Source organism: Lissotriton vulgaris, chromosome 7 (assembly GCF_964263255.1).
Source record: "Lissotriton vulgaris chromosome 7, aLisVul1.2, whole genome shotgun sequence".
In the NCBI taxonomy this organism is placed as follows: domain Eukaryota; kingdom Metazoa; phylum Chordata; class Amphibia; order Caudata; family Salamandridae; genus Lissotriton; species Lissotriton vulgaris.
Window position 1 is genome coordinate 1313302862 of NC_141695.1, and position 25115 is coordinate 1313327976.

At 45.5% G+C, this 25115-nt stretch overlaps 1 protein-coding gene across 8 annotated transcripts in view; it reads left to right on the top strand.

Annotated features, from left to right (window-relative positions):
* The window catches only part of LOC147703579 (transmembrane protease serine 9-like), a 913140-nt gene that overhangs the window by 595655 nt on the left and 292370 nt on the right, over positions 1–25115 (top strand). For all 8 annotated transcript variants that reach the window (XM_086931927.1, XM_086931929.1, XM_086931933.1 and 5 more), the window contains one exon: positions 17910–18181. In XM_086931927.1, coding sequence (XP_086788053.1) covers positions 17910–18181 — 272 coding nt within the window. The remainder of the gene's footprint in view (positions 1–17909; positions 18182–25115) is intronic.

Genomic DNA, 25115 nt, shown 5'->3' on the forward strand with positions numbered 1-25115 from the left:
GTGTATGCGTGGGCAATCCCAGAATGTATGAAAGAAGGTGCCTTCCTCCCCGCAGCCTCGCAAGCAAAAGGGGTCCGGGGTCCGGTGTATGCGGTGTAGCAGTGTTCTAGTGTAGTATGTTCTATGGAGGACTTTGAGCTGAATTAGCCTCATCCTGGCCGATATGCCCGCTTCCTTAGGGGAAGCCAATGCCTCATTCCACTCATGCTCGTCAAGCGCGCCCACCTCTTGCTCCCATTTTCCCTTGAGGGGTATCAGCGGATCTGGAGAGTTATTAAGGAGCTTCCGGTATGTGAGTGAGGTCGCCTTCTCCACCATATAGTCTGTCAGGAGGCGATCCTCCAGCGGGGAGGACTCAGGGAGAGTCGAACCAGCCGGGATGGCCGAGAGTAATGCGTGGCAGATTTGTACATATCGGTAAGTCTCGTGTGGTCCCAGATCATAAATCTCTTTCAAACGGGCGAAGGTGATGACATCCCCTCGCTCCCACATATCACCCACCGTGGAGATTCCGATGTCATCCCATCGGGAGAACCCCTTACTGACTCGAAGGTTGCCCAGGGCACGCGCGTCCCAGAGCGGAGTGAGTTTAGTGAGCGTGCCATTCCACCCTAGTGCAGCGGTGGCTACGTGCCAAGTGGCTACAGTGAGCCTAGTGGGGCCCTCAAGTGGTCTAAGCTTCCTCCGATCATAAAGTGGGGCTAGTATGTTATTGGCGCCTAACTGAGCCCTGTCTGCTTGGAACGCCGGGTCGGATTGCGGTGCATGTAGCCACTGGTTGATGGGCCTGAGTTGTGCTGCCCAATAATATAGATGCAAGTTCGGGAGTGCAATGCCACCCTCGTACCAGCTTCTGCAGAGTTTGGCTTGGGCTATGCGCGCAGGGTGGTTGCCCCACAACAATCCGGAGACTACTGCTGCAACCTTCCTGAAGTATCCCGTTGTCACCGGGAATGGAGTGTTGTCTAGGATGTATAGGAAACGGGGTAGGGACTTCATTTTAAACAAAGCAGCTCTCCCCAGCATCGTTAATGGCAATCCCGCCCAGAAGCCTGCGTCTTGTTTGAGACGATCCAGTGGTGGTAAGAGGTTCAGCCTCACGTATTCGGAAGGATCTCTCGTAATGTGGATGCCTAAATATTTGAATGAGGAACCGGCCAGCCGTAGAGGGCAGTCCGGACCAAGCGTTGGGGGGTCCCCTGTCAGTACATACAACTCTGACTTGTTCCAGTTGATGGTGTAACCTGAAACTTCGCCGTGGCCGTTACAGAGATGCAAAAGAGCCGGTACACCATGCTCGGGATTTGTTAGGTATACCAGCATGTCGTCCGCGTATAGAGATATGCGGTCCTCCCATCCCTCCCTCCATTGAATCCCCTTGAGTAGGGGGGTAGTTCTGATGCGAATAGCCAGAGGTTCTAGGGAGAGTGCAAAGAGAAGGGGGGAAAGAGGGCATCCCTGCCGGGTGCCACGGCCAAGCGGAAAAGTGCGTGATATGTGGCCGTTCGCCACCACGTGTGCCACTGGTGCTGTGTAAAGTAACTTTATCCACGAGATGAAGCTTGGGCCAAATCCCATGTGTGTAAGGACCTCAAAGAGGTAGGCCCACTCCACCAGGTCAAAGGCCATTCTCGCGTCCAGTGCCAGTATAGCTGCACTATCGCCAATGCAATCCGCCCTCGCCAGCACCCCGTGCACCCTTCTAAGATTGAGCGCGGTGTTTCTGTGGGGCATGAATCCTGACTGGTCCGGGTGGATAAGGTCGGACAGGTGTGGCATTAGACGGTTAGCCAGGAGTTTTGCTAAGATTTTACTCTCCGCGTTAAGCAGAGAGATAGGGCGGTAGGATGAGCACTCCTCTGGGGGTTTACCGGGCTTAGGGATAGCCACAATTGTGGCCGTCCGTTGGTCCAGCGGGAGCATCCCCTTTTCTCGACATTCCACATACATTTTAAGTAAGTGCGGGCAGAGAGCGTCAGTGCGTGCCTGGAACCACTCGACTGGAATGCCATTTGGCCCCAGTGCCTTGCCGGTTCGGAGGGCTCCAATGGCCATCCGAAGTTCATCTGTGGTAAACGGTGCCTCCAGATCAGCTATGGCCTCCGGTTGCAGCGTTGGGATGTCTATATTGCTTAGTGCGCATTGGGCCGCAATCGTGGTCACTTCCCGTTCGGGGGTGTACACTTTTTCAAAGTGGGACGCCAACGCCTAAGCCACTCGATCGGGGTCGGTTAGTATCCTGCCATCGCCATCCTTCACCTGCTAAAACCCTTTAGAGCTACCCCCTCTTTTGTCGAGCCAGGCCAACATCTTCCCTGCCTTGTCCCCCACATCATATACCCGGTTCTGTGTGTCGGTGATATGTCCCTGTGTTGTGAGTCGTGCATGGTCCGCGTACAGTTGCTGTTGAAGTGTGAGGGTATGTGCTGTATCTTCCGTGGGGTCAGCTTCGTGGGCAGTAGTGGCTGTGCGCAGTCGGAGCTCGAGGGCAGAGTGTTCAGCTGTTTGTTCCCTTCTATGTGCCGCTATAGAGCCTATCGCCTGCCCCCGTAACACTGTTTTATAGGCCTCCCAGAGAATCTCAGCCGAGGCCGCGGTTGGCTCATTTTCTGTGAAATAGTGTTCTGTGGCCTTTTGTAGGGCCTTCCTGACCTTCGGGACTTTAAGATAGGAGGCATGAATGGGGTATATGCGGCGGCTGGACCGTGTCCGTGAGGTAATAGTGAGAGTCAGTGGCGAATGGTCAGAGATGCCTCGAGGGTGTATATCCACCTCATCTACGCGCTGCAGTCCATCCCCTAAAGCCAGGAAGTAATCAATGCGGGACAGACTGTTGTGAACTGTGGAGTGGAACGTGTACTGCCGGACCTTCGGGTGAACATGGCGCCAAACATCCACCAGCCCCAGTGCCTCTAGGAATCGCCGAAACCGGGAGGGACCCCCCGGTAGGGCGGTCGCCGGGAACTTGTCGAGCTGCGGGTCAGCAGCCGCGTTGAAGTCCCCACCTATGAGCATGTCCCCCTCCGGGAGGGACAGCAGGAAGTCACCCAGGGCCGGTAGCATCACCGAGTGCAGTGAGGGCGGGATGTATACTGAAACCACTGTTAATGGGCGACCGTCCCACTGCCCTGCCACCGCCGCAAAACAACCCTGTGTATCGGTTCTAGTACTAAGGGTAATGAAGTGGGAGGATTTTCTGATCAGTATGCCCGTGCCCCGTGAACCAGTAGAAAATTCAGAGTGGACTAACATTCTATACCCCCTTCTGTCCAAGGCCTTGGTAGCACTACCCACCAAGTGGGTCTCCTGCAGGAGTATCAGGTCTGGTTTGTAGCGTTTCACCTCGGACAGAACAAGGCCGCGTTTTACCTTATCGCCCAGGCCTCGCACATTCCAAGCGAGAAGTCGGAGAGTGGAGCCGCTTGTCTGCGTCTCATCCACCCTCGCTGCATTGAGCTGTTCACCCGCCATCAATAGTGATTAGACACAAATTTAGCCTGTATAGACTCCATCGCACCAGCAACATTACAATAACAGTCAAAGTACATTATATAGTTCGAGATCGACTTTGTGAATTTCCCATGAAGAAGAACCATCCCCCCCCCCATCCCTTCCCACCCTGCCTCCCTGCCAAACGGACTTGAAACTGCCCGCCACCCCAACTCAGCAGAGCGCTTATCCCATTCCAAAAACAGAGTACTTGCTCGTCAGGGGAGAGTGTCCCCCAAAGCAGGCGGTCCCTCTGCCGCCCTCGGGATGTCCAGGCCAGCGTCCAAGAACGACATGAAAAGCTATCCTTATGGGAGAAAGCCAGAGTCCACCCAGTCCATCATGTGCGGGTTTCATTCACCCCCAGCGGCCCCAGTGCGTTCCTGTGATGGCGATTCGCTCGCACTTCCCCTAGCTGAAGACTGTGAGCCCGGTCGGCCGTCGTCTTCAGGCCTGTTGCGGCGACGATTAGAAGTGCGTTCCACCGTGCGCCATCCCTCCAGCCAGTCTCTCGTCGACTCCGCAGAGTCAAAAAACCAGACCTTCTTGTCGGCCACCACTCTCAATCGGGCCGGGAACAGCATGGAATATGGCAATTCCTGTTCGCGAAGCGTTTTCTTTACCTCCAGGAAAGTTCTCCTCCTGCGGGTGACCTCAGCCGTGTAGTCCGGGAAGAAGGATATCCGAGAGTTCTGAATATGGATAGGTGGTGCCACCCTGGCCGCTTGGAGAATAGTGTCTCGGTCTCTAAAATTGAAAAGTCTCGCCAGGATGGGACGTGGGGCAGCCCCCGGCGTGGGTGTCCCGCCGGGTACCCGATGAGCACGCTCCACCGTAAAGAAATTGGAGAGCCCCTTCGGGGCCAAGTGGGTCTTTATTAGATCTTCTACGTACAAGTCCATGGCCCCTTTCGTCTCCGATTCCGGGACCCCCAAAATGCGGACGTTGTTGCGTCTGGAGCGTCCCTCATGGTCATCCAACTTGCTTTTTAAGAGTTTATTGTCTGCTTGCAGTCTTTCCATAGCCACCTGCAGGTCAGAGACATCCTCTATGAGTGATTTAGTCACCACTTCCACTTGTTTCACCCTTTCGCCCATCTTCTGGAGGTCGGCTCTTATGAGGGTCACCTCGGTAGCAGTCGAGCCCACTGTTGCCTGAACCTGTTCCAGAGCACGTAGGACATCATCCAGAGTAGCCTTTTTTGCCCCTTCATTGTCCGCGCCCTTGCCAATGGATTTGCGCTGCTCAGGCTGAATGGGTGTCTGGTTATCGTAGGCGAATTTGCCGAGTTTCCCTGCCATTTTGGCTCTACGGCGAGACACTTTCTATGGTGAGGTGAGCAGATCGTCCGTAGCCGATCATGCCGAGGCGTCCGTTCAAGAGGTTCAGTTCGGGAACAGGCCAGTGGTCGTCTTCGATGTTGAGGTGTGGCCGGCAGCAGCGGACCCGATGTAGCCTCGGCAAGCCAGGGCAAGATGGCGGTTGTTGCGCAGTAAGTTACGGGTCTTGGCCGAGTGCCGTTGTGAGGCACTACTTCGCAGCGCCACTGGATAGGCAACGTTGAGGATCAAGTGTTCAAAAGGGGGGACCGCCGGTTCGGCGATTCGCTGGTGTCGAGTGCTGTCGTCAGCAGGCACTTCCGGTCGATCGTGCCGAGGAGGGTTGACTTCCGCTCGGCCAAGGGCTCAACTCGACACCGCGGCTGCACTCGTGTCACTAGGCCCCTCGCCAGTGAAGGACTAAGATGAAGTTTCGTCCTGTTTCCGGGGTCTGAGAGCTCCCAATTTTCTCCTGCGGGTGCCGTTCGGTCGCCGCACCCAGGACACCCCTTCTGGAACGATTAGTGAACGGATAGGCATGCGGATTGTTGCGGGAAGCCGCCTTGCTACGGGAGCCTCTCTAGGTTGCTGCCGCCATCATCGGCTGCTAGCCACGCCCCAACAGTGGCTGTTTTTGGCAAACACATCCTGGCAGTTACATTTTAGTGGCAGCTGAAAAGACAGCTGCAAGCTCAACTGAGCATGTGCAAAGGTGGAAGATGCTAAATATATCTCGTCTCTAGGCAGATTTCAAGAGCAGTTAAAAGAAAGGTAGGACAGTGCACATGGCGAGCACATAATAGCATATGGAACACAAAATGGCTGACAGAAATACAAAATGGATTCCACAAAACGGACAAGATAGTCTCTAAATACAGGATGGCTTCTGATAATGCGAACCTAATAGCTGCCAAATTACAACAAATGGAGGGCTTGCCAATTATAATAGCCACACCTCTCGGTCGGTCCAAGAAGCTCTGGACAGGGGAGGACAAGTTCTGCCTTGTTGAATTTAGATAGAGAAGGAAAATGTGAGAGTAAAGCACAAAGGATGTGCTTCAAACGTGTTGAGACACCCCCCGGAACCTTTATGCCATTGGTTTTGGTATGGCCTGGAGTATTTCCTGCCCATCGGCTGGCACTGGTCATAAATATGGCAGCCCCAGTGCCCTCCACAGAACACTGCTGGACCAGTGAAGAATCGGAAGAAGGGTTGCCCTGTTGTCCAAAGAACCTTGAGGAAGAATGAAGCTGTTGCCTTTAACCCAGGACCCCAAAAGGGGCTCTATGGGTCAGTTGGATCACCTCTTGTTAGAGGTACATGGACCCACAAGCCTGCAGAGGCCTCTTCCTGTAAGTGCCAAGCTCATCAGCTGTAACTGGACCTTCCAAGGTAATGCTGCTGGCCTCTGATGGAGCGAGTGCTGACCTCCAAGTTCTCTCCCCAAGATCCTGGACTCTTGGCTGATGTAAAAGTGTACTCCTCTGAAAGCTTCCTGAACCTCGATACTTACAACTTTTTTTCCAACATTTTGCTCTGAGAACACAATGAAGGACTAGGACTAACCTGTGCAGTTGATCCGATGAAGATGCATCACCGCAAGGCCAAGAATAGAGGTTGCTCATGCTATGTTCTTATTCGCAGCAGCAAACCTGATTCTGCTGGACCTCACATAGGTGTCTGGCCTCTGTGTCCCATCTTCCGCTACTGTCTTCAGCCTTGCCCCACTGGAAGAATCTGAGCTCCAATGTAAATGACAAAATCTGCTGGTAAAACCTTTCACTTGGATGAATCTGGTCCCTCTATCCGACCCACAATTTATTGCAGTCAGCCTTAACTTTTGACTCTCTCATGGCCAAGCACAACTAGATGTCATCAGTTGGCGCTTTGTTCTTTTGTTGTTGCTATTATCAACCCTAATCTTTAGAAATGTATATCTCCAGTTCCACTAATTGGATTATTTTTGTTGTCATGTCATTTTAATTATTAGAATGTACTCTATTTTTATAAATTGGTTTGGGGTTTTTCTTGTGTTGTGTTTTTCCTTCATTACTGTTTAAGTACATCATACATACTTTACACATTGGCTGTAAGTTAAGCCTGGCTGCTTGTGTGCCAAACTACAAGAAGGTTAAGCACAGGTTAATTTATTGACATTTTTGGTTCACTCTGATCAGAATTGTGATTAGTATTTGAAGTAGGTTATCACACACCTCAACAAATATTCCCAATTTCGTACATGGTCCATCCCATTCCAGTTGTGGAGGGGATCTAGACAGGTGTGCCCTTTATCTCCCATAATCTCTTACATTCATATTTATAACAACACTTTTATCAAACCTTTGTTATTTCTGGGAATTTCTAGGGTATTTTATACAAAGAAACATATAATCACAATGCATAGCTATAATGTCACTTTAACCTGGCCAGTTGAGTTTGAGTAAAAAGAGGATAACATCTACAAAATGTAGGTGAGCTGATAGCTATGCTTTGTGTTCTACATGTTGCAAAAGGTTACTACCATTATCACTACAGTGAGGATAGAAAACTGGCCTTAGGTGTAGCTTGTTGAATGACTACAGCCAAAAAAGTGTCACATTTATTGGATGATGACATCAGTGTTTTAATCAATGATGTCATTTGAGATGTCATCAGTAATCTCATCAATGTTATATAAGATGTCATAAGCACAGTTTTCAGTGAGCTGAGTGCCTTGGGGGCGGCGCAGGTTACATTTTCTCTGTGCGCATGAGGCTACCTGGAGCACGCACAACAAAGTGTTATTCTGCTGTGCTAAGAGGAGCTCGAGCATCCATATAAAATAAATATGTTGAGTAATTAGCAGTCCATCACAAGGGCATGAGTCAGGCCATACAGTCAAATTCCAAAGGCAGCCAACCTGTGGGTGCCTTCCCTGTCTACTTTTAGTCCCAGGGACTTCATGCCCTCTGGCCTTGCTTTTTCTATGGGAAATGAGAGGGCACCCTACCTGGGCTTCTTTTGGGCCTGGGGATCACATCCCCTGGAGCACGGCAACACATTTCAGAGGGAGGGCTGCACGTGCCCCCCCCCCCCCTCGTCAGGCTGATTTCAACCAAGGATCCAATACTGCCTATAAGGAATATGCAGGGGGGCATTCAGCCCCCCTCCCGGGATGATTTTGGCCCCAGGCGACCCCATCCCCTGGGGCCCGGCACATTATGTGGAGGAGAGAGTAGGTGTCCCTGGGCTGATTTTGGCCATGGGGATCCCCAACCCCCGGGAGCCGGGACACATTTACTTTATGAAAGGGGGTACATAGCCTCCGTCACTGGGCTATTTTTGGCTTTGGGCCCCCATCCCTTGGGACTTATCATTATTATTATGGGGCAGTCAGGGAAACAGATGAAAGTCCGCTACCAGTGTTCAGAAGGATTTTTAATGCTCCTGCATACTGGAAGCAGACTTAGTGCTTGCACCTGCTTGGTGGGAGTTTTGAAATTGCACCCCATTTTGTCTTGGGTGCCCTGGATAACAACCAGGGCACCCAACCACACCTACCCTTTGATGGTGGGGCCCCAGGGAAGGGGATCCTCAGGGTTGAAAACGACCCAGGAGGAAGGAGGCATGCCCCATAAATATAGTGTTGGGCCCCAGATTGTGTGGTCCCACAGGGCCAAATATGTTACCTTCCTCCCCATAAAAATTGCACCTGACCCCAGGGGAGGGGGCTCCAGGGCCAAAATTGTCCTAGTGAGGGGGACATGTGCCCCTTCCCCAAAAAATGTGCCAGACCCCAGGGGCCATAATAGTCCGATTGAGGGGATCTGTGTGCTCGCCTCCCCATTAAAGATGATGCTGGGGCCTGGAAGATAGATTCCCAGGGCTGAAATCTGGCTTAAGAGGGGGTTTGCATGCCCCATCCCCCTGAAACATGTTTCTGGGCCCCAGGAGATGGGGTGCCTAGGTTCAAAAGCAGCCCAGGGTTGGGGGCCCATGCCCTCCTACCTCTAAAAAATGTGCTGATAACTAGAACGCATGCCCTAGGGTAAAAATAACTTGCGCCTTCGCTATGTAATGCTAATTATCCTACATACTACATCACTCATGACATCTTCTATGACATCATTGATAATATCACTGCAACATGTGCTGTAAAATTGATTAGAAAACTTTACATGGCGGCAGCTCAGATTATAGTTACCTGAGGGCCCGAGTTATAGTTACTTGAGATAACTATAACTGTTGAATTCTATGGTTTTCTGTGTGTAAAATCTGAACTTAACTATAACGTCCTTGTATGTATTTATACAGTCAGAGAGATTGAGAGAAAGAGAGAGATAGGGCGCTATAGAGCCAACATTGACCAGTCAATGACTGAAACCTACACAGTGATAATAAATATGAGCGTAGAGACAATGTATCTCCTTTGATGGTGTATGTTAGATGTTTTTTACACATAGATTGAGTAGCACATATTGACACATAGCATGCCTTTTTGAGGAAAGGAACTAGACTAAAAGGTAAGAAACTGATTGTACAATTCTTTTCTGTAGCATTTGTATTTGCTAAAATGTAAGATTGGTAAGCCATGTTAGTGCTTTAAGGACAGACTTTTGATGGTTCAACAAAAACTTTACCAGACGCGCTTCAGCTAAAGCTCAAAAAGATTGAATGATAAAAATTAATTGTGGTCAGTAATTGCTTAATTTTTATATCCATTCTAGTATACACTCACAAAGGGAAAGCAACTTCAGTTAAAAGTACAAATGTAACTGTTTGCTATCTTAAAAATGTTAATTGAAACATCAGTAAACAAAATAGTGTCTGATTGTTAACGTGTAAAGTCAACAATATCTCCACCTGATTTAGTAGGAGGGACAAATAAAGGCGTATGTACAAAAAATTACAAGAAAACAGGAATAAGGGAAGAGAGACTACAATTTAATTTTTTTGGAAGTGCATATAGTATCATATATTTGGAAAAAAACATTTCATACACAACAGTTTAGAACAGCACTGTGAGCACAAAATGCGGAGGCAACCCGGAGGTGGCTTTGTGCACTGGTGATAGTGAAGCAAAGAGTGACGACGCAAGTGACATGTGGGTATATACAGCAAGAGATGCAAGGTGACATTTGTGAAAAAACAATATATATTGAGTCGATGGTTCTTGCTCAAATAAATGGGTAATGATTGTTAGTGTAGGGAACCAAGCTAGGAGATGCGCCACGAGTCACGCTGAAGGTGGATCGACAGTGTTTCGATCCTGTTTAGTTGAGGATCTTCATCAGGACTGGATTGCCAGTTCAAGTAGTGTTGTAAGGGAAGAAGAGTGGCGATGAGGGCAAAGTAGCGGCCATGTACACCCAAATCTCAACTCGGTCTATGGGTTTTACTCCTGTTACCTTTACCTGATTGCTAACGTATCACACACGAGGGTGATATAATAAAATACCGCAATGCGCCATTACAGTGAAGTAGCGAAGTCATCCTCAATACTGTCTGAGTAACGGTGGTGACAGCACTTGAGGTATTAAGTTTTAATCACTGACAAAATATTGACTACCACAATATCGAGGTAGATCGTGACAAAAATATCGAAGTCAAGAATATCAACATCTTATCTACATCATGGTAAGTACAAAAATATTGTTAAAAAATATCGTTGTCAAAAATATCGTTGTTAAAAATATCGTTTTTTGATGTTAAAAAAATCATGTAAAATAAAGTAAACAATACATATACAGAAAAGAAAATAGTTAAAAATATTTTAAAATGTTAATAAATCATAACTAATACATATAATGTAATAATAAATTAAACACATACATATAAAATATAATGTATATACTTACTTAATAATATTCATAAATAATTATTTTAATAACTTGTAATTTGTTAAAAAAAACATGTTATAAATTATAAATACATATATACACATACAAAAATAATATAAATAAAAATATATATAACAATTTACAAAATTACAATATTTGTAATCTTTTTAAAAAAATATACACTACATTAACTAAAACAGTAGAGAAAATAATGGATAGTGGAGGGAATAAAATTACTATTGCAACTCTAGAGAGTGCAACAGTAGGGAAAGTGTTGGATAGCGTAGTTGTATAAATTACTATTCCCACTCCAGTGAGTGCAGCAGTAGGAAAAGTATTGGATAGCAAAGCGGTAAGAATTACTATTCCTACTCAAGAGAAGGCAACAGTAGAGAAAGTGTTGGATAGCTTAGTGGTAAAAATGACTATTCCCAGTCCAGTGAGTGCAACAGTATGGAAAGTGTTGGATAGCGAAGAGGTAAAATTACTATTCCCACTCCAGAGAGTGCAACAGTAGGAAAAGTGTTGGATAGCGTTGTGGTTAAAATTACTATTCCAACTCCAGAGAGTGCAACAGTAGGGAAAGTGTTTGATAGCAAAGTGGTAAAAATTACTATTCCCACTCCGGAGAGTGCAAAAGTAGAAAAAGCGTTGGATAGTGTAGGGGTGAAAATTACTATTCCAACTCCGGAGAGTGCAAGAGTAGGGAAAGTGTTGGATAGCAGAGGGTTCAAATTAACATGCTTATCAATTAAATACTGTTTTTAATTTCGTAACAAATTAATAATTAATTAACAAACAATGAATTAGGAATATCAATCAATTACAATTAATAATAACTTTAATAACAATAAATTACTTCCCACCCTATTCCCCTATAAACCCACAACCCTCTCCTAAAATAAATGAACACAATAAATATAATAAACAATTATTCAATTAATAAAAAAAATACCAAATATTAATTAATTAACAATAAATCAATTATCAATGCAAATAAATACAAATTAATATTTACTTTATTATAATACATTTACTTCACACCCTATTCCCCCAGAAAAACACAACCTGCTCCACATACAAATTAACACAATTAATATAATTATCAATTAATCAATTATTAAAAATAATTACCAATAATAATTATGTAACAATAAATAAATTATCAATACCAATAAATACAAATTAATAATGACTTAATTATAATAAACTACTCCCCACCCTATTCCTCTATAAACATACAACCCACTCCTAAACTAAATTAAGACAATTAATGTATGTATCAATTATTTAAAATAATTATAACGTAATAATTAATAAATAATACATTAATTACCAATACCCAAAAATTTAAATGTATAATAAATTCATTATTTACTAAGTATCAAATAATCAATTGATAAAATTTAATTACCAATTATTAATTAATTAAGAAAAAATGAATTATCAATACCAATAAATACAATTGTATAATAATTAATTATATTAAATTACTTCCCACCCTATTCCCCAATAAATTCACAACCCGATCCTAAACTAAATTAACACAATTAACGTAATTATCAATTAATCAATTGATAAAAATTCATTAACTAATAACAATTAAGTAACAATAAATTAAATATTAATAAGCAAACACATTTTTAATAAATACTTTTTTATAATTAAATTACTTCCCACCCTATTATCCTATAAACCCACAACCTGCTACAGAACTAAAATACATTTTATTAAAAATAAATAATAATTTCTCAAAATTATTATTTAATGTACTATAATTAAATCACTTCCCACCCTATTCCGCTATGAACCCACAACCCACTATGGTACTAAAACACAAAATTTACTTTAAAAAAATGAATAATTTCAAAAAATGTAATACATACGTTTAAAAAATACAAAACATAACAAAAATTGTGGAACAAAGACATATAAAATACATACTAAAAAACATAACACTAATATAAACATCGATAATATTAAGAACAATATTTTTGTAAATGATATTACTGACATCGATATTAACAAGTACTTTATTGCTTACCTTCAGGTCAATATTCTGGTCACCGTTATTCTTGATGTCGATATTCTGTCCCTCCGATATTTACAACTCGATATTTCTGTAGGTCGAAAAAAAACTTGATATTATGTCTGTGCACCATTACGTTTCATCAGATTGTGGTTGCCTCATCACAAGTACACATCTACAGTGTCGAATCTAAGTAACACCTGGCTCTGATCTGGATTCAGTGGATTCATTTCAACTCCCTTTCATCGATAAAGATCCACTTTTTGCAATTGACAATTTAAATCTGTACTTGCTCATCCATGAATATGTGTGGGATTGGGTTCAAGTCTTTGTTTGCCAAGTCACAAAACCTAAGGGGCATGTTCACAAGGAGCTATCAAGGGAATTTTCTGTACTTTATCGCAGCCAAAGTTGTGATAAATTTACCTCCCCATTCACAAGCCGGTGCAAACAGCCCACATCATCACATTTCCTATGTTAGCCTCCGCAAAAAACATCGCCACGGATGAACCCGGCAACTATCGCTAATGAGATGCACAGCAGGCGTTTCCGAGCGAAAAAGCAGCAACATCACTCCGCAACATTCTCAACGACCAGCCAGAACTGCGATAAGTCCCTAAAACAGGGGATAAGTTGCGTTAGCAGCAGGAAAATAACACCTGCTCTGACCTGGTGTAATGTCGGACCACAGCCTGCACCACAAAAGGGAGTATAGCCCACAGCCATACCTGAAGAACAACAGATGCACCCGGGCAGCTGGATATGCAGTCCGGAGGTCCAAAAGGGCAACAACACCCGCCACCACAACCCCTAGGACCACCACTCCCTGGCAACCCCCGACCAAAGACTTGCCACATCAGCTACACCTAAACATGTACAAAATAATCCACTTGAAGTCACGCAAATACAACTGGTGACATGCATGTGTCACGGAAATTAGCATCACACATTCACTTTAAAAGCAACCAATGAAACTTTATTAAAATGAGCACTGAAATGAAATGAAGACACATGGCGGCTCCCCCTGGGATAATCCGTAGGTCACTGCCTGCAAGACAAAAAACATGATGAGAAGGTGAGTCCTGCTCACATTGAGGGATGGAGAGAGAGCGATGGAGAGAGAGAGAAGAAGAGAGTGGGAGAGAGAGAGAGAGAGAGAGAGAGAGAGAAGAAGAAGAGAGGGCAAGAGAGAGAGAAGAAGAGAGGGGGGGAGAGAGAGAGAGAGAGAAGAAGAAGAGAGGGCAAGAGAGAGAGAAGAAGAGAGGGGGGGAGAGAGAGAGAGAGAGAGAGAGAGAGAGAGAGAGAGAGAGGAGAGAAAGAGAGAGGAAGAGAGGGGAGAGAGAGAGAGAAGAGAGGGGGAGAGAGGGGGAGAGAGGGAGAGAGAGAGAGAGAAGAGAGGGGTAGAGAGAGAGTACCGCCCCTGCGCACCCAGGCCACACTGCTCATCTGCTGCCACCAGTGAGTCTCCAACCACAAACCTGTATGTATAGCAGTACACCAGGTAACACATCGGAGTCAGAGTCGTCATCTGAAACAGATTCCAGATACATGACTGGCACAGTACCCATTCTTGCACTAGACAACATTGCCTGCCCACCCATACACATCCAAGCAGAGGCACCCCAGCCCCTCCCTCCGCCCATCGGAGCACACCCAGGCCTCCCTGCTCATCTTCCGCCAGCATGGTATAGACAGGAGGTCCCACCAGGTGCTGCTGCAAGACACAAGCTGGGGCCAGCAGACATGGCACCCTCCACACCATGCAGCCACGCTCCACTGGCCACCAGGTCTCACCTTTGGTGCTGGCTCTTGGTTACTCCATGGCATAGGACATACCAGTGCACCCGGCACCATTGCAGGCTGCACACCCGCTCAGCGCAATGGGTGCCACTAACTCTGTGATTCTGAAAGCCACGCCACGTGGTGGTAGGCCCGCTCTTCCCGCTGGCTCTGGCCTACAATGCGGTCCACCAGGACACACAAAACCTGAGCTGTCTGGACCCCCAGGAAGGGACAACATCACAGGCTGCACACCCGCTCAGCAGCTTAAGGTGCCACTGACTCAGTGCTCCAAAAGTCACCGTCCTGTGGTGGGGTGCCTGTGCCGGCCGCAATGCTCTAGGTGCCACTAACCCTGTGCATCCCCAGTCAGCGCCACATGGCAGGGTGCCTGTGCCGGCCGCAAGGCCTCGGGTGCGCCTAACCCTGTGCAACCCCAGTCAGCACCACGTGGTGGTAGACCCGTGCCAGCCACAAGGCCTCAGTTGCCATAAACCCTGTGCACCGCCAGTCAGCGCCACATGGTGGTAGGCCCATGTCAGCCGCTAGGCCGAGAGTGCCACTAACCCTGTGGGCAACAACTAATAGGCCCTTTATGGTTGAGAACCATGGAACATCCGTCATCCAGTCACCATTGGCAGAGGGGAATGTGACATCGGTGGCCCCTTATGTTGGCGTAGTCACATGGCCTGTGACGCCTGTGCTGGATGGGTGTGGTGTGCGTGCAAACCTACCCTCAGGGAGGGGCTGTTACATGCTGACAACTAGATCAGTGACCTGCACACCACCACTGAGTACGCCTGTAACGGGTATCAATGAAGGCCCCCCCTCGGTGCGTTAGCGGAGTTGTCTGGCCTGCCGTACGCCAGACCAGTGCAGGGCTTGCAACAATTATTCGCGGGCTCTGGGCATGGTTTAGTCCATGTCTGGACAAGAAAGTGAGTGATGCGTGTGTGCCTGTTGTAGTGTCCACGGGACCCGGCACACAAATTGCAATGTAGCACCCTCTGACTGGCATCCCACAGGATGAGCATCATTGACGCAAGGGAAATCACTGTCCCTACATTCATCCACACATACATACATGAATGATGGAAGACATGACACATCAGTGTATCACTGGATGTTTATTGCACATCCAGTGCAGTTCTGCAGTTGGTGCGGTAATGAGCAATGCCGAGCCCACTACACAATATGTGCCCCTGGGGGGCCAGCCAGAGTCCATTGGGAATTACAAATATTGCAGAAGAGGAAGGGTACAGTCTGCAGTCTGGTCGCTGTGTCATTGGTCATCAAACAAGATATGGCAGTCAATGTCTCAGTCCAAGGTGAGTGCAGCTGAGTGTATCGGGGTCAGCGGAAGGTCATGGGCCATGTACGGGACCAAGCTGAACCAGGCCAGGTGCCTCCTTCTGAAAGCCAACCCATCCACGTCCTTGTCCTCGGATGTGTGCTCTGCCCCACCTGTGGGTGTTGCAGTACCAGCTGTGTTGTGAGTTTCACAGGAGTGTTACCCATATACCAATACAGGACTGGGTAGGTAAGGTGCAATAAAGAAACAATGTCCTGAGAGGTAAAGATCTGCAGACAGTTAAAGCATGCATGCACATAGCATTACTAGCAAAGAAAGAAGGAGAAAATTTATTGGTATGCCAAAAGATAGTTAATCATCTTTATACGTTACATTAATTTCATGGTCAGATTTTATACAGTTAAGAAACAGCACTGCAAAAATACAATTGGTGACAACCATATGAAACTTGGTGCAAAAAAGTGATCAAAGTGCAGGTGGCGACGCAAGTGAAAGTGACCAGCGTGGACGGAGCACTGTGAATAAAGTGCAAATATTTTACAGTGAGTGGCTCAGAAGTAGATGTGACAACGTGATATCACAATGGTAAAAGTTTTTTCAATTAAATGTAGAGCCACAATGAGGAGTGCGCCTTTAATTCAGACTGTTAGGTCGACGGTGTTTCGATCCTTGTAATTTTGGATCGTCATCAGGATTGAGTTGTCTGACTTGGGGCGTGCTGTAATCTGGTCCAGATAGTGAGAATCAGCTATCTAGTAGTGAATCCTCGGAGGGAAAGAGCAGTCTGCGGCAACTTGTGCTGACCGAGAATTAATGTAACATATAAAGATGATTAACTATCTTTTGGCATACCAACAAATTTTCTCCTTCTTCGTGAGCGTAGTATAGTAATACGTCCAGGCCTAATGTGGGTGCCTCCTGCTGGGTGTTTTGGGTAGTGGGTGGGGTCTCATCGATGTACCTGGGCTGCTCTGATCCTGGAGGTGAGGGGCGGATTATGTCCATGATGTCTTGGATGGTTTGGGGGTCGATGGTGGTGTTCTCCTCCTCGTCATCAGTGAAGAGTGGCTGGGACTGCTCTGCAGGAGGTGTTGACAGTGCCCCTGCAATGTGAAGGGGAGATGGTGTATTACAAAGGCTCCACATTCAGACAGCAAGCATTGTACATCGTGACAGTCTATGGATCTGGGCGAGGACCCAGAGTCATTGTGGGTGGGCACTGTGCTCTGCTTGATTGCGCATGTGTTCCATTGTGCCCAACTCCACCCGTCCCCCCAGTTCCTGGTGGTCACTCCCCCTGTTGCGGTTCTGTTGTGTCCTGTCGAGCAGTTTCCGATCCCCGGAATCCGGCCACAGTTTCCACACTGATGACTGTTGACACCGGCTCCTCCATGTCATCCAGCATGTGCGGTGGTGCTGGGCCCCCACCTCCAGTCTGCGTTGCTGCCTTTTGGTTGGCTGAGATTTTATCCATGGTCTTCCGCTTGATGTCTCTTGACCTTGTCCATTGTCCTCTTGTGCTCTCTGACAGCATTCACCTTGTCCACGATGTCCCACCATATTGCATTTTTGGTGCCCAATGACACATTGGAGGTGACGAACAGATGTTGATGGTGTTCCATCATCTCCGTGACTATGATCCTGTTCACCTGCGGACTGAACATCGTCTTCCTCTTCTTCTTGTCCTTGACCTTCTCGGTCCTGAGGTCCCGGGCTGGTCGTCCGGGGGGCTTGTGGGGGTTGCGCTCATCCTCTGCACCTGCTTCTGCTGCTTCTGCTGCCTCCTTGGTGCTTGAGTGTTGGTTAGTTTGTGTTTGGGTGCTTTTTATGCTTTTATGGTGTTTTTTTCCCACCTGCTAGGTGTGTGTTGCAGGCCTGGTGCTGCTTATCGCTAATTTCCTCATCGCGCTTTGGCACATCGCAGGTTTTTTGGTGTTGTGGTTTGTCTATTTATCTCCATCGAGGTGGTTGTATCTTGGCATTGTCCACGGTTTTGGCAGACTATCGCATGCTACCACCGCATTGTGAATTCCACGTTGACACAGGGTTATTTTTCCCCAATAGGCTGCAATGTTGAAAGTTGTGTTACACTACTCTTGCAGTAGTTATCACACGTTCTTGTGAATATACCCATAAGGGTCTTGTATCTCTTCTTTTCCAGGCCCATTAACACCTCGTCATATGTAGTGCGCATGGGAGCGTACCAGCTGTCCATCAACAGTTACAATGAGGTCCGATCTAATGTGATAAATATATGGGTCAACTGGAACTACACCTCCACTGGTTCCCTAGGAGACATCGCCCTCTTGAAGTTGGAAAGTCCAGTTACCTTCACAGATTACATCCAGCCTATCTGCCTACCCTCAGCATCCATTCAGCTCCCAGTTGGAATGAGCTGCGTGGTGACTGGTTGGGGGGCAATCCGAGAAGGAGGTAAGGTGGTTTCAAGAAGTCAGATGTTAGTAGGACAAGCTCTTCCACTCCTGTACCAAGCACAGAATAACATTTACTTTTAGGACTTACTTTTTAAAGTGCTCATTTTATTACATGTCTACTCAAAAAGTAAAAAAAGAGATACAATAGTAAATACAATGTAGTTAGAAAAGGCTGAGAGCTAAGGGGGATGTCTCCAGTCATTGAAGGTTGCAAAGACAAAATGGGGTTTTTAGTTTCCCACATGAGGATACAATCGTAGAAAGAAAGTATTTGACGAACGACAATACACACACAAGCACAAATTAGAAAAAAGCAGAAACGTAAATAGACACAAAGGAAATGGAATTCAATTAAAGTTATGTCATAAGTCCATAGTGGGGAAAGAAATCTTAGAGGTTATTCCGTTGTAGCCATGATGGAGTGCCCTCTGCGCCAAACTTAAGATCCGACTACCTGATTTCCAGTAACTTACATAGTCCTCCAATGGAATAAGACCATCGACGTTTTGGCCATTCAACCACCTACCCAATTTAGAGTTGGCAGTTGAATGGCTAGTGTTTACTCTCCCTTAGTACCCTGAAAAACCTGTAGGTAAGGGACAGTAAAAATATGAATTGCCTTCCACACCATGGAAGAAAACTCCCATAGTATGGAGGTCATTCGTTTTTGTTTATTTAAAAACAAAATCCAGCTTTGAGATTTTGTTTTTGACAAATTTAAAAACAAGTTAATAGATAGACAGACATTACTGTCATTTTGATAGTACCGGCCTTCAAACGTTTAACTCATTGACAGGAACCATTGTGATGTCAATTCTTGTTAATGACTAGTGATGCCTAGAGCTGTCCGCTGGGCTATCAGACATCCTGAAATTCGGGGCTCCATCAGGATGTTGGGCGGAGACACAAGTGCCGCGCTGTCGGTGGCAGAAAACGCCCTTTTCCGCACTCCATCCGCGGTCATTGCGACCACCGTATTATGATGGGGATTGATAGCCAATTTCCTGTCCGCTGCGCTGTTTGTGGTTCCGCCATGCAAAATGCAGTGAAGACCGCCGGTCATATCACAATGCCTCAAACAGCCCATCACACCGCAGCGGAGAATCCGGCCAATCGGGGATTGTGGTGACAATACTGCAGATAGCTCCATGTGTTCATGACGGCTGGTAAACAGAGGTCCTTGGCCTTTCCGCAGGAATTTCAACTCCCGCAGACAGATTTTCAGCTTTTCTGCTGGTGAATCCTGGAATCAGACAGTCGCAGTAGGGTGTTTCAGGAAGGGCATCCTAATCCTACCGCCGGTTTCGCCACGGTACCTGCCGGCATTTAATTTCCGCTACCACAGCGGTCTGTAAGGTTTTCCGACCGCCATCCTAATCACCCCATTAGTAGCACAGGACCATCAGGACAACAGAGTATTTTATTCTGTCGCCCTGACAGAGTATAATACTGACTCTAAACTCTAAATGAGGCCAAAAGTGTTGATAGACAAAAACAAACTTTATCAAGGAAAAAAAAATTGGGACCAATGTGCTATTTTCCGGATACAGATGGTTAGAAGATGGGGTGCAGAAAACAGGGATTGCAATAACTTTGATCACTATGTGGAAAGACACCAGAAATGTACAAAATGCTGTGTAACCTAAACCTAATTGCTACAAGACTTGCCACATTTACTAATTTTTTTTATCTTGTGGTGTAATCGGTATAAATGTAACCTCATAGGAACGTAAGAGCACTTGATGATAAATATCAGAGACAATCTCAGGGTGGAGACTTGTATAAGACATCACGTAGTAGATTTAAGCCAGTACGTGCTGATTCCTCAGGTCCATGAAGTGCTGTGTTTAGGTGATCAGAGAGTAATGTGGTACAGCCTTCTTCGTTTTAGAAAGGGGTCTTATAAGAACACATCAGGGGCAGGATTACAAAACATATTTTACAGGTGCAATTTCCAATCCTCTGTGGTAAATTAGGGTTATTTGGTCCAACATTCTTTACTACCTTAATATGAAAGCCGATTTCTGGAGTTAGTAATGTGTTGTAAGAATATTTGTGCATATTTGAATTGTTATATTTTGCTGTAGATGGGATGGGCTTTGCCATATTTCGTGCTGTTCTGTTTATGTGCTGCATTATTTTGTTGTAGTATTGCTGTGTTGTACTGGGGTTTCAGTGTTGCTTTTTGATTTCACTGTTTTGTTGTGCTAGAGGGAAAGAGAATGGAGAATGAAAACTGCTATAGAATAGCTGTAAAAAACATGGCATTAGGCAGGCCAGAATTGCCTATGTTGAGGAGAAAATGGAGACTGCCCGAACTTCTCCATGAAAATGTTTAAGGTATTCAACAACCTCATGACTCTTCCTTCATGCTCGATGTACCCCACCTTCAAAAGAACGATGCAACATGCTTATTAACAAAAAAAGAAATCTTCAATCTCCTAACACCAACTATCATACCTCACGTTAAAACTCAAAGAAGACTGAGGTCACGTCCAATCCTGTCAGCTTCCCTTGCTTTGATCCACGAGACCATGGAATCCACTGTTAAGGCAACCAAATCAGTATCTCCTTTGCACCCAGTCTCTCCTGATATTTTAGGTCAAGGTGGTAATTCTTTATCATCCATCCTTATGGATATTCTCAACCACTTACTTGAAACTGGCCATATCCCCTGAACATGGAAACATGCGACAGTGGAATGCTCCTAAAAAAAGCCACTTCTAACCCTGACCTTGCAGACAACTACAGACCCATTTCCCTTCTTTGGGTAGTGAGTAAATGACTAGAAAAGCATGCTAATAAACATCTATACAGCTTTTTGGAGACTTGTGGTAACCCCCAGCCCACCAAGTCAGATTTCAGATTGGGTTGTAGTACAGAGACTGCACTGCTGATGGAATGCACTATGATGCCAGCCAAGGGAACCCAAACTGGGGAAGCGCCCCTTTGGATCAGAGACCTACTCAAGCAGAAGCTATCAGGGCTCAGGATGGTCCAGTTGCAGGTCCAGGCAGGTCAATTTTCAGCGGGTTAGCTGGGCTCTTGCAGGGAGGCCGCTGGAGCTTGTCCTGCCCCTGTAGCTCAGAACAAACAGTCAGTCAACTGACCCGTGATGTCACTCGAGCGGTACTGGAATGAGCAGGTCTAGTCTCCCTTCTTTTTTTTTTTTTTTTTTTTTTTTTTTTTTTTTATTCCTCATATACCAATTTGGGTGCTCTAGATGGAGATCCTCTCCCCTCCCCCTGGCATCACGATGTTACGACCACAAAATTTGACGCCAGAGAGGGCCGGAAAAAGGTACTCCCCTCTAGTATTTACTGTTTGCTTTATCCACCTCAGCCTCTGTAACTTGGCGACCCTCGGGTTGGTTGAGGACTAAGCACCAACAGTACCCAGGTGAAATCATCGGAATACTCTCATCTGTTCCGCCATGCCACCAGGGGCTCCCAGATCTTAGACTCAGAGGAAACATCACATGCTATATCAGACTCACTAATATAGATGATATACCTTAAGCAACCAGAGAAAGTGGGAGCATCTTCAGATTTCCATGCTTTACATATTTCTCGCCTAGCCAATAACATCACGTAGAAAATAAATTTAGTCTGCTGATTTGCAAGCTGGTAACCTGTCCCCAGACCAAACAGAATCATTGCCGGAGAAACCACAATCTGTGTTCCTAGTACATCCATCAAAAAACCCTCAATTTGTTTCCAAAACAAGTTAAGGCTAGGACATTCTACGAACATATGCATATCATCTGCCTCTAATAAATTACACCTTGGGCAGCTATATTGTAGGTTTGTGATCCTTGTCAGTCTTTTTGGGGAGAAATACACCCTATATAGTGTAAACAGATGGTTTCGTTTAAGAGGAGCGGATTTTACTATTCCGTTCACCAGACTAAAAGAGTCCCCCCACATGTCTACCAGTTTGTTGCTATCCAGCCCCAGACCGTTTCCCCAGAGATTTTGGAGTTCCAGATCCGTAACTCCCTCTTTTTCCATCAAAGTCTCATACCAAAAAGCGAGTTCTTTGTCCCAACGCCCCTTTCTATTTACAAAATCAAATTTCGGGTTAGATGCACAATCCCATGTTTCCGTAGACCACCAGCTTGACAGCTGGTAATATTTAAATCTTGTGAGGGTTCCTCCCGTCAATCTAGAGAAGGAGTCCCACCCCAATAGCTGCTGATCATTTTGTAAATCTTTCCACTGCATTAACCCTGCTAATTTAAGAGGGGTTGACAATTGGTCTCTAAGGCATTCTGGGGTCCCTGGAGAGTCCCATATTGGGGCCTGAGAGGCGTAGTATGGAATTTGTAGTTTTCTCCTGAAGAAAACCCAATTCTTCAGAGCCGTAAGTAGAACCTTTAGCCTAACCTTTTTGTAAAATCTGGGGTCTCCAAACTTAAATAAAAAGTATTCGTGGCCTTGGGGGATACTATGCAGTATTGCTTGAAACAACCGACCCAAAAAAGACGTATCTGCCTTACCTGCCATAACTCTAAAATTTTTAAAGTGGAAGGAATGGGCATAATGCAGGATGTCAGGTAGCGCCAGACCTCCCATTTTTAATTGTCTTCTTAACTTTTTAGCAGAGATTCTGGGCATTTTGGAATTCCAAATGAATGAACCTATTTTGCCTTGTAGTTTTCCCACCGCCTTTGTGTCGAAAGATAAGGGTATTGAATTAAACAAGAAAGTTACCTTTGGTAGTATAATCATTTTTATAAGGTTAACCCTCCCGAATATGTTTAATGGGAGCCCGGACCAACGCTGTAATTGACCACAGACTTCCTTATATACCTTGTCAAGATTAACTATCGATATCTGAGTAATGTCCTGGACTAACTGAATCCCAAGGTACCTCATCCTTATTTTTGTTTCAGGCAACGCTGCCTCCTGGTTCCATTGCATGATTTCCGTTTTATCCTTATTAATTCTATAACCAGAGGTCTTTCCAAAGGCTTCTGCATGTTCAAAAAGTCTAGGTATTGCTACCTCAGGATTAGAAGTGAACATTAAGAGGTCATCTGCATATAGGGCAAATTTTAGATCCAGATCGTTTATTGAAAAGGGTTTTATTAAATGATCTGCCCTTAGTTTATTCACTAATGGCTCGATATATAAATTAAACAATAGGGGGGAAAGGGGGCATCCCTGCCTAGTGCCCCTTGATATTTGGACCCAATCCGAAAGCGTCCCATTTACAAAAATCCTTGCCTTTGGGTTCAGGTACAATGCTTTTATGGAGGCGATGAAGTTAGTAGGTAAGCCGAATGCGGACAGAACATCCCAGAGATAATCCCAATTTACCTGATCGAACGCCTTTGCGGCGTCTATCGCAACGATAGTCAGCGGAAGTTTCTTATCAATAGCATAGTCTATTGCTGTGATAACCTGAAAAGTCAGCTCGTTAATCTGCCTACCCGGCATGAAACCCCTCTGGTCCTCATGTATAATAGTTTTAATCACTTTGGCCAGCCTTGCCGCCAATACTCCTGCAAAAATTTTGTAATCACTGTTCAGCAGGGAGATCGGCCTGTATGATTCAATAGTCAGGGGGTCCTTATTTGGCTTCAAGATTAAAACAACTGAGGCCTCCAACCAGGTCTTTGGGATTGGTTCACCAGCCAAATATATTTTATTGAACAAGGAAGTGAGAGCAGGGACGATTATCTCCGCACCAGTTTGATATACCTCCACAGGGAGTCCATCCGGGCCCGCAGCTTTCCCTTTTGCCATCTTCTTCATCTGATTAAGAACTTCCCCCTCTTTTATCTCAGATTTTACAAAGTCAAAGTCGTTCTCGTGACACTGCGGAAGTCTGACCCCCTCCAACCATCCATCAGCAACCAGATTGGATTTATCCTTGGTTTCAGAATATAAGGTCTGCATGTATCTTCTTGCCTCTTCCGTTATTTCTTCATTAGCAAAGGAGACATCACCAGAACTTTGCATTTTAAGACTATTGATTTGATTTCTTACTCTATCAGACCTAGCCTTCCATGCAAGAAGGCGGCCACATTTTTCCCCATATGAGAAGTTGCTAAGTTTACTTGAATCCCATTTCTCTTTAATGATCTTATCGAGATTCGCCTGATATTTCGATTTCAGATTTTCTAATTCTTGTTGTAGGATGTATATATTAGCATGTTGTTCGAGTGAGGCCTTCTGTAATTGTTGCTCCTTTTGCTTAATCTCCTGTAATGAGTTCCTCTCTGTTTCCTTCCTATTCTTACTTCTCTTGATCATTGTGGTTGTGAAAAAACCCCTTAAGTAGGTCTTGAAGGCTTCCCACACTATTTGTTCTGAAGCAGTTGCCTTGTTAAACACAAAGTATTCCTCCATTTGTCTCCTCAGGTCTCCCCTTATTTCCTCCTGTTGTAATAATGATCTGTCTAATGTCCACCTTCTGACCTGCCCTCCCTGTGGAATCTTTATAGACAGGGTTACTACTGAGTGGTCCGATAATATTGCTGGAACATAAGAAGTGGTTGTGACTTTGGATAAGAGTTCTTGATCAATTAAGAAAAAATCTATACGTGAATGATGTTTATGTCTGTGGCTATAAAATGAGTAATCTCTGTTTTTCTGATTTTTGATTCTCCATACATCTAAGAGATTAAAGTCTTTCATGATGGTTTTAAGCTCTCTCTTTGATTTAGGTAGAGAAGAAGAAATGGCCTTAGAGGTACGGTCAAGTTTTGAATCAAAAACTAAATTGAAATCTCCTCCTAAGATAATAGGTGTATCTTGCTCCAACAAACTGGTTTTTAAGCTGATTAATGCATCTGGACAGTCCTGGTTTGGACCATAGTAGGCCCCACAAGTCAGCCTTATGTTGTTTATAGTTATGAAGGCAGTCAACCATCTTCCTGTGTCATCAGTATCGTACTTTTGCACCCTTACCCCACTATTCACTCT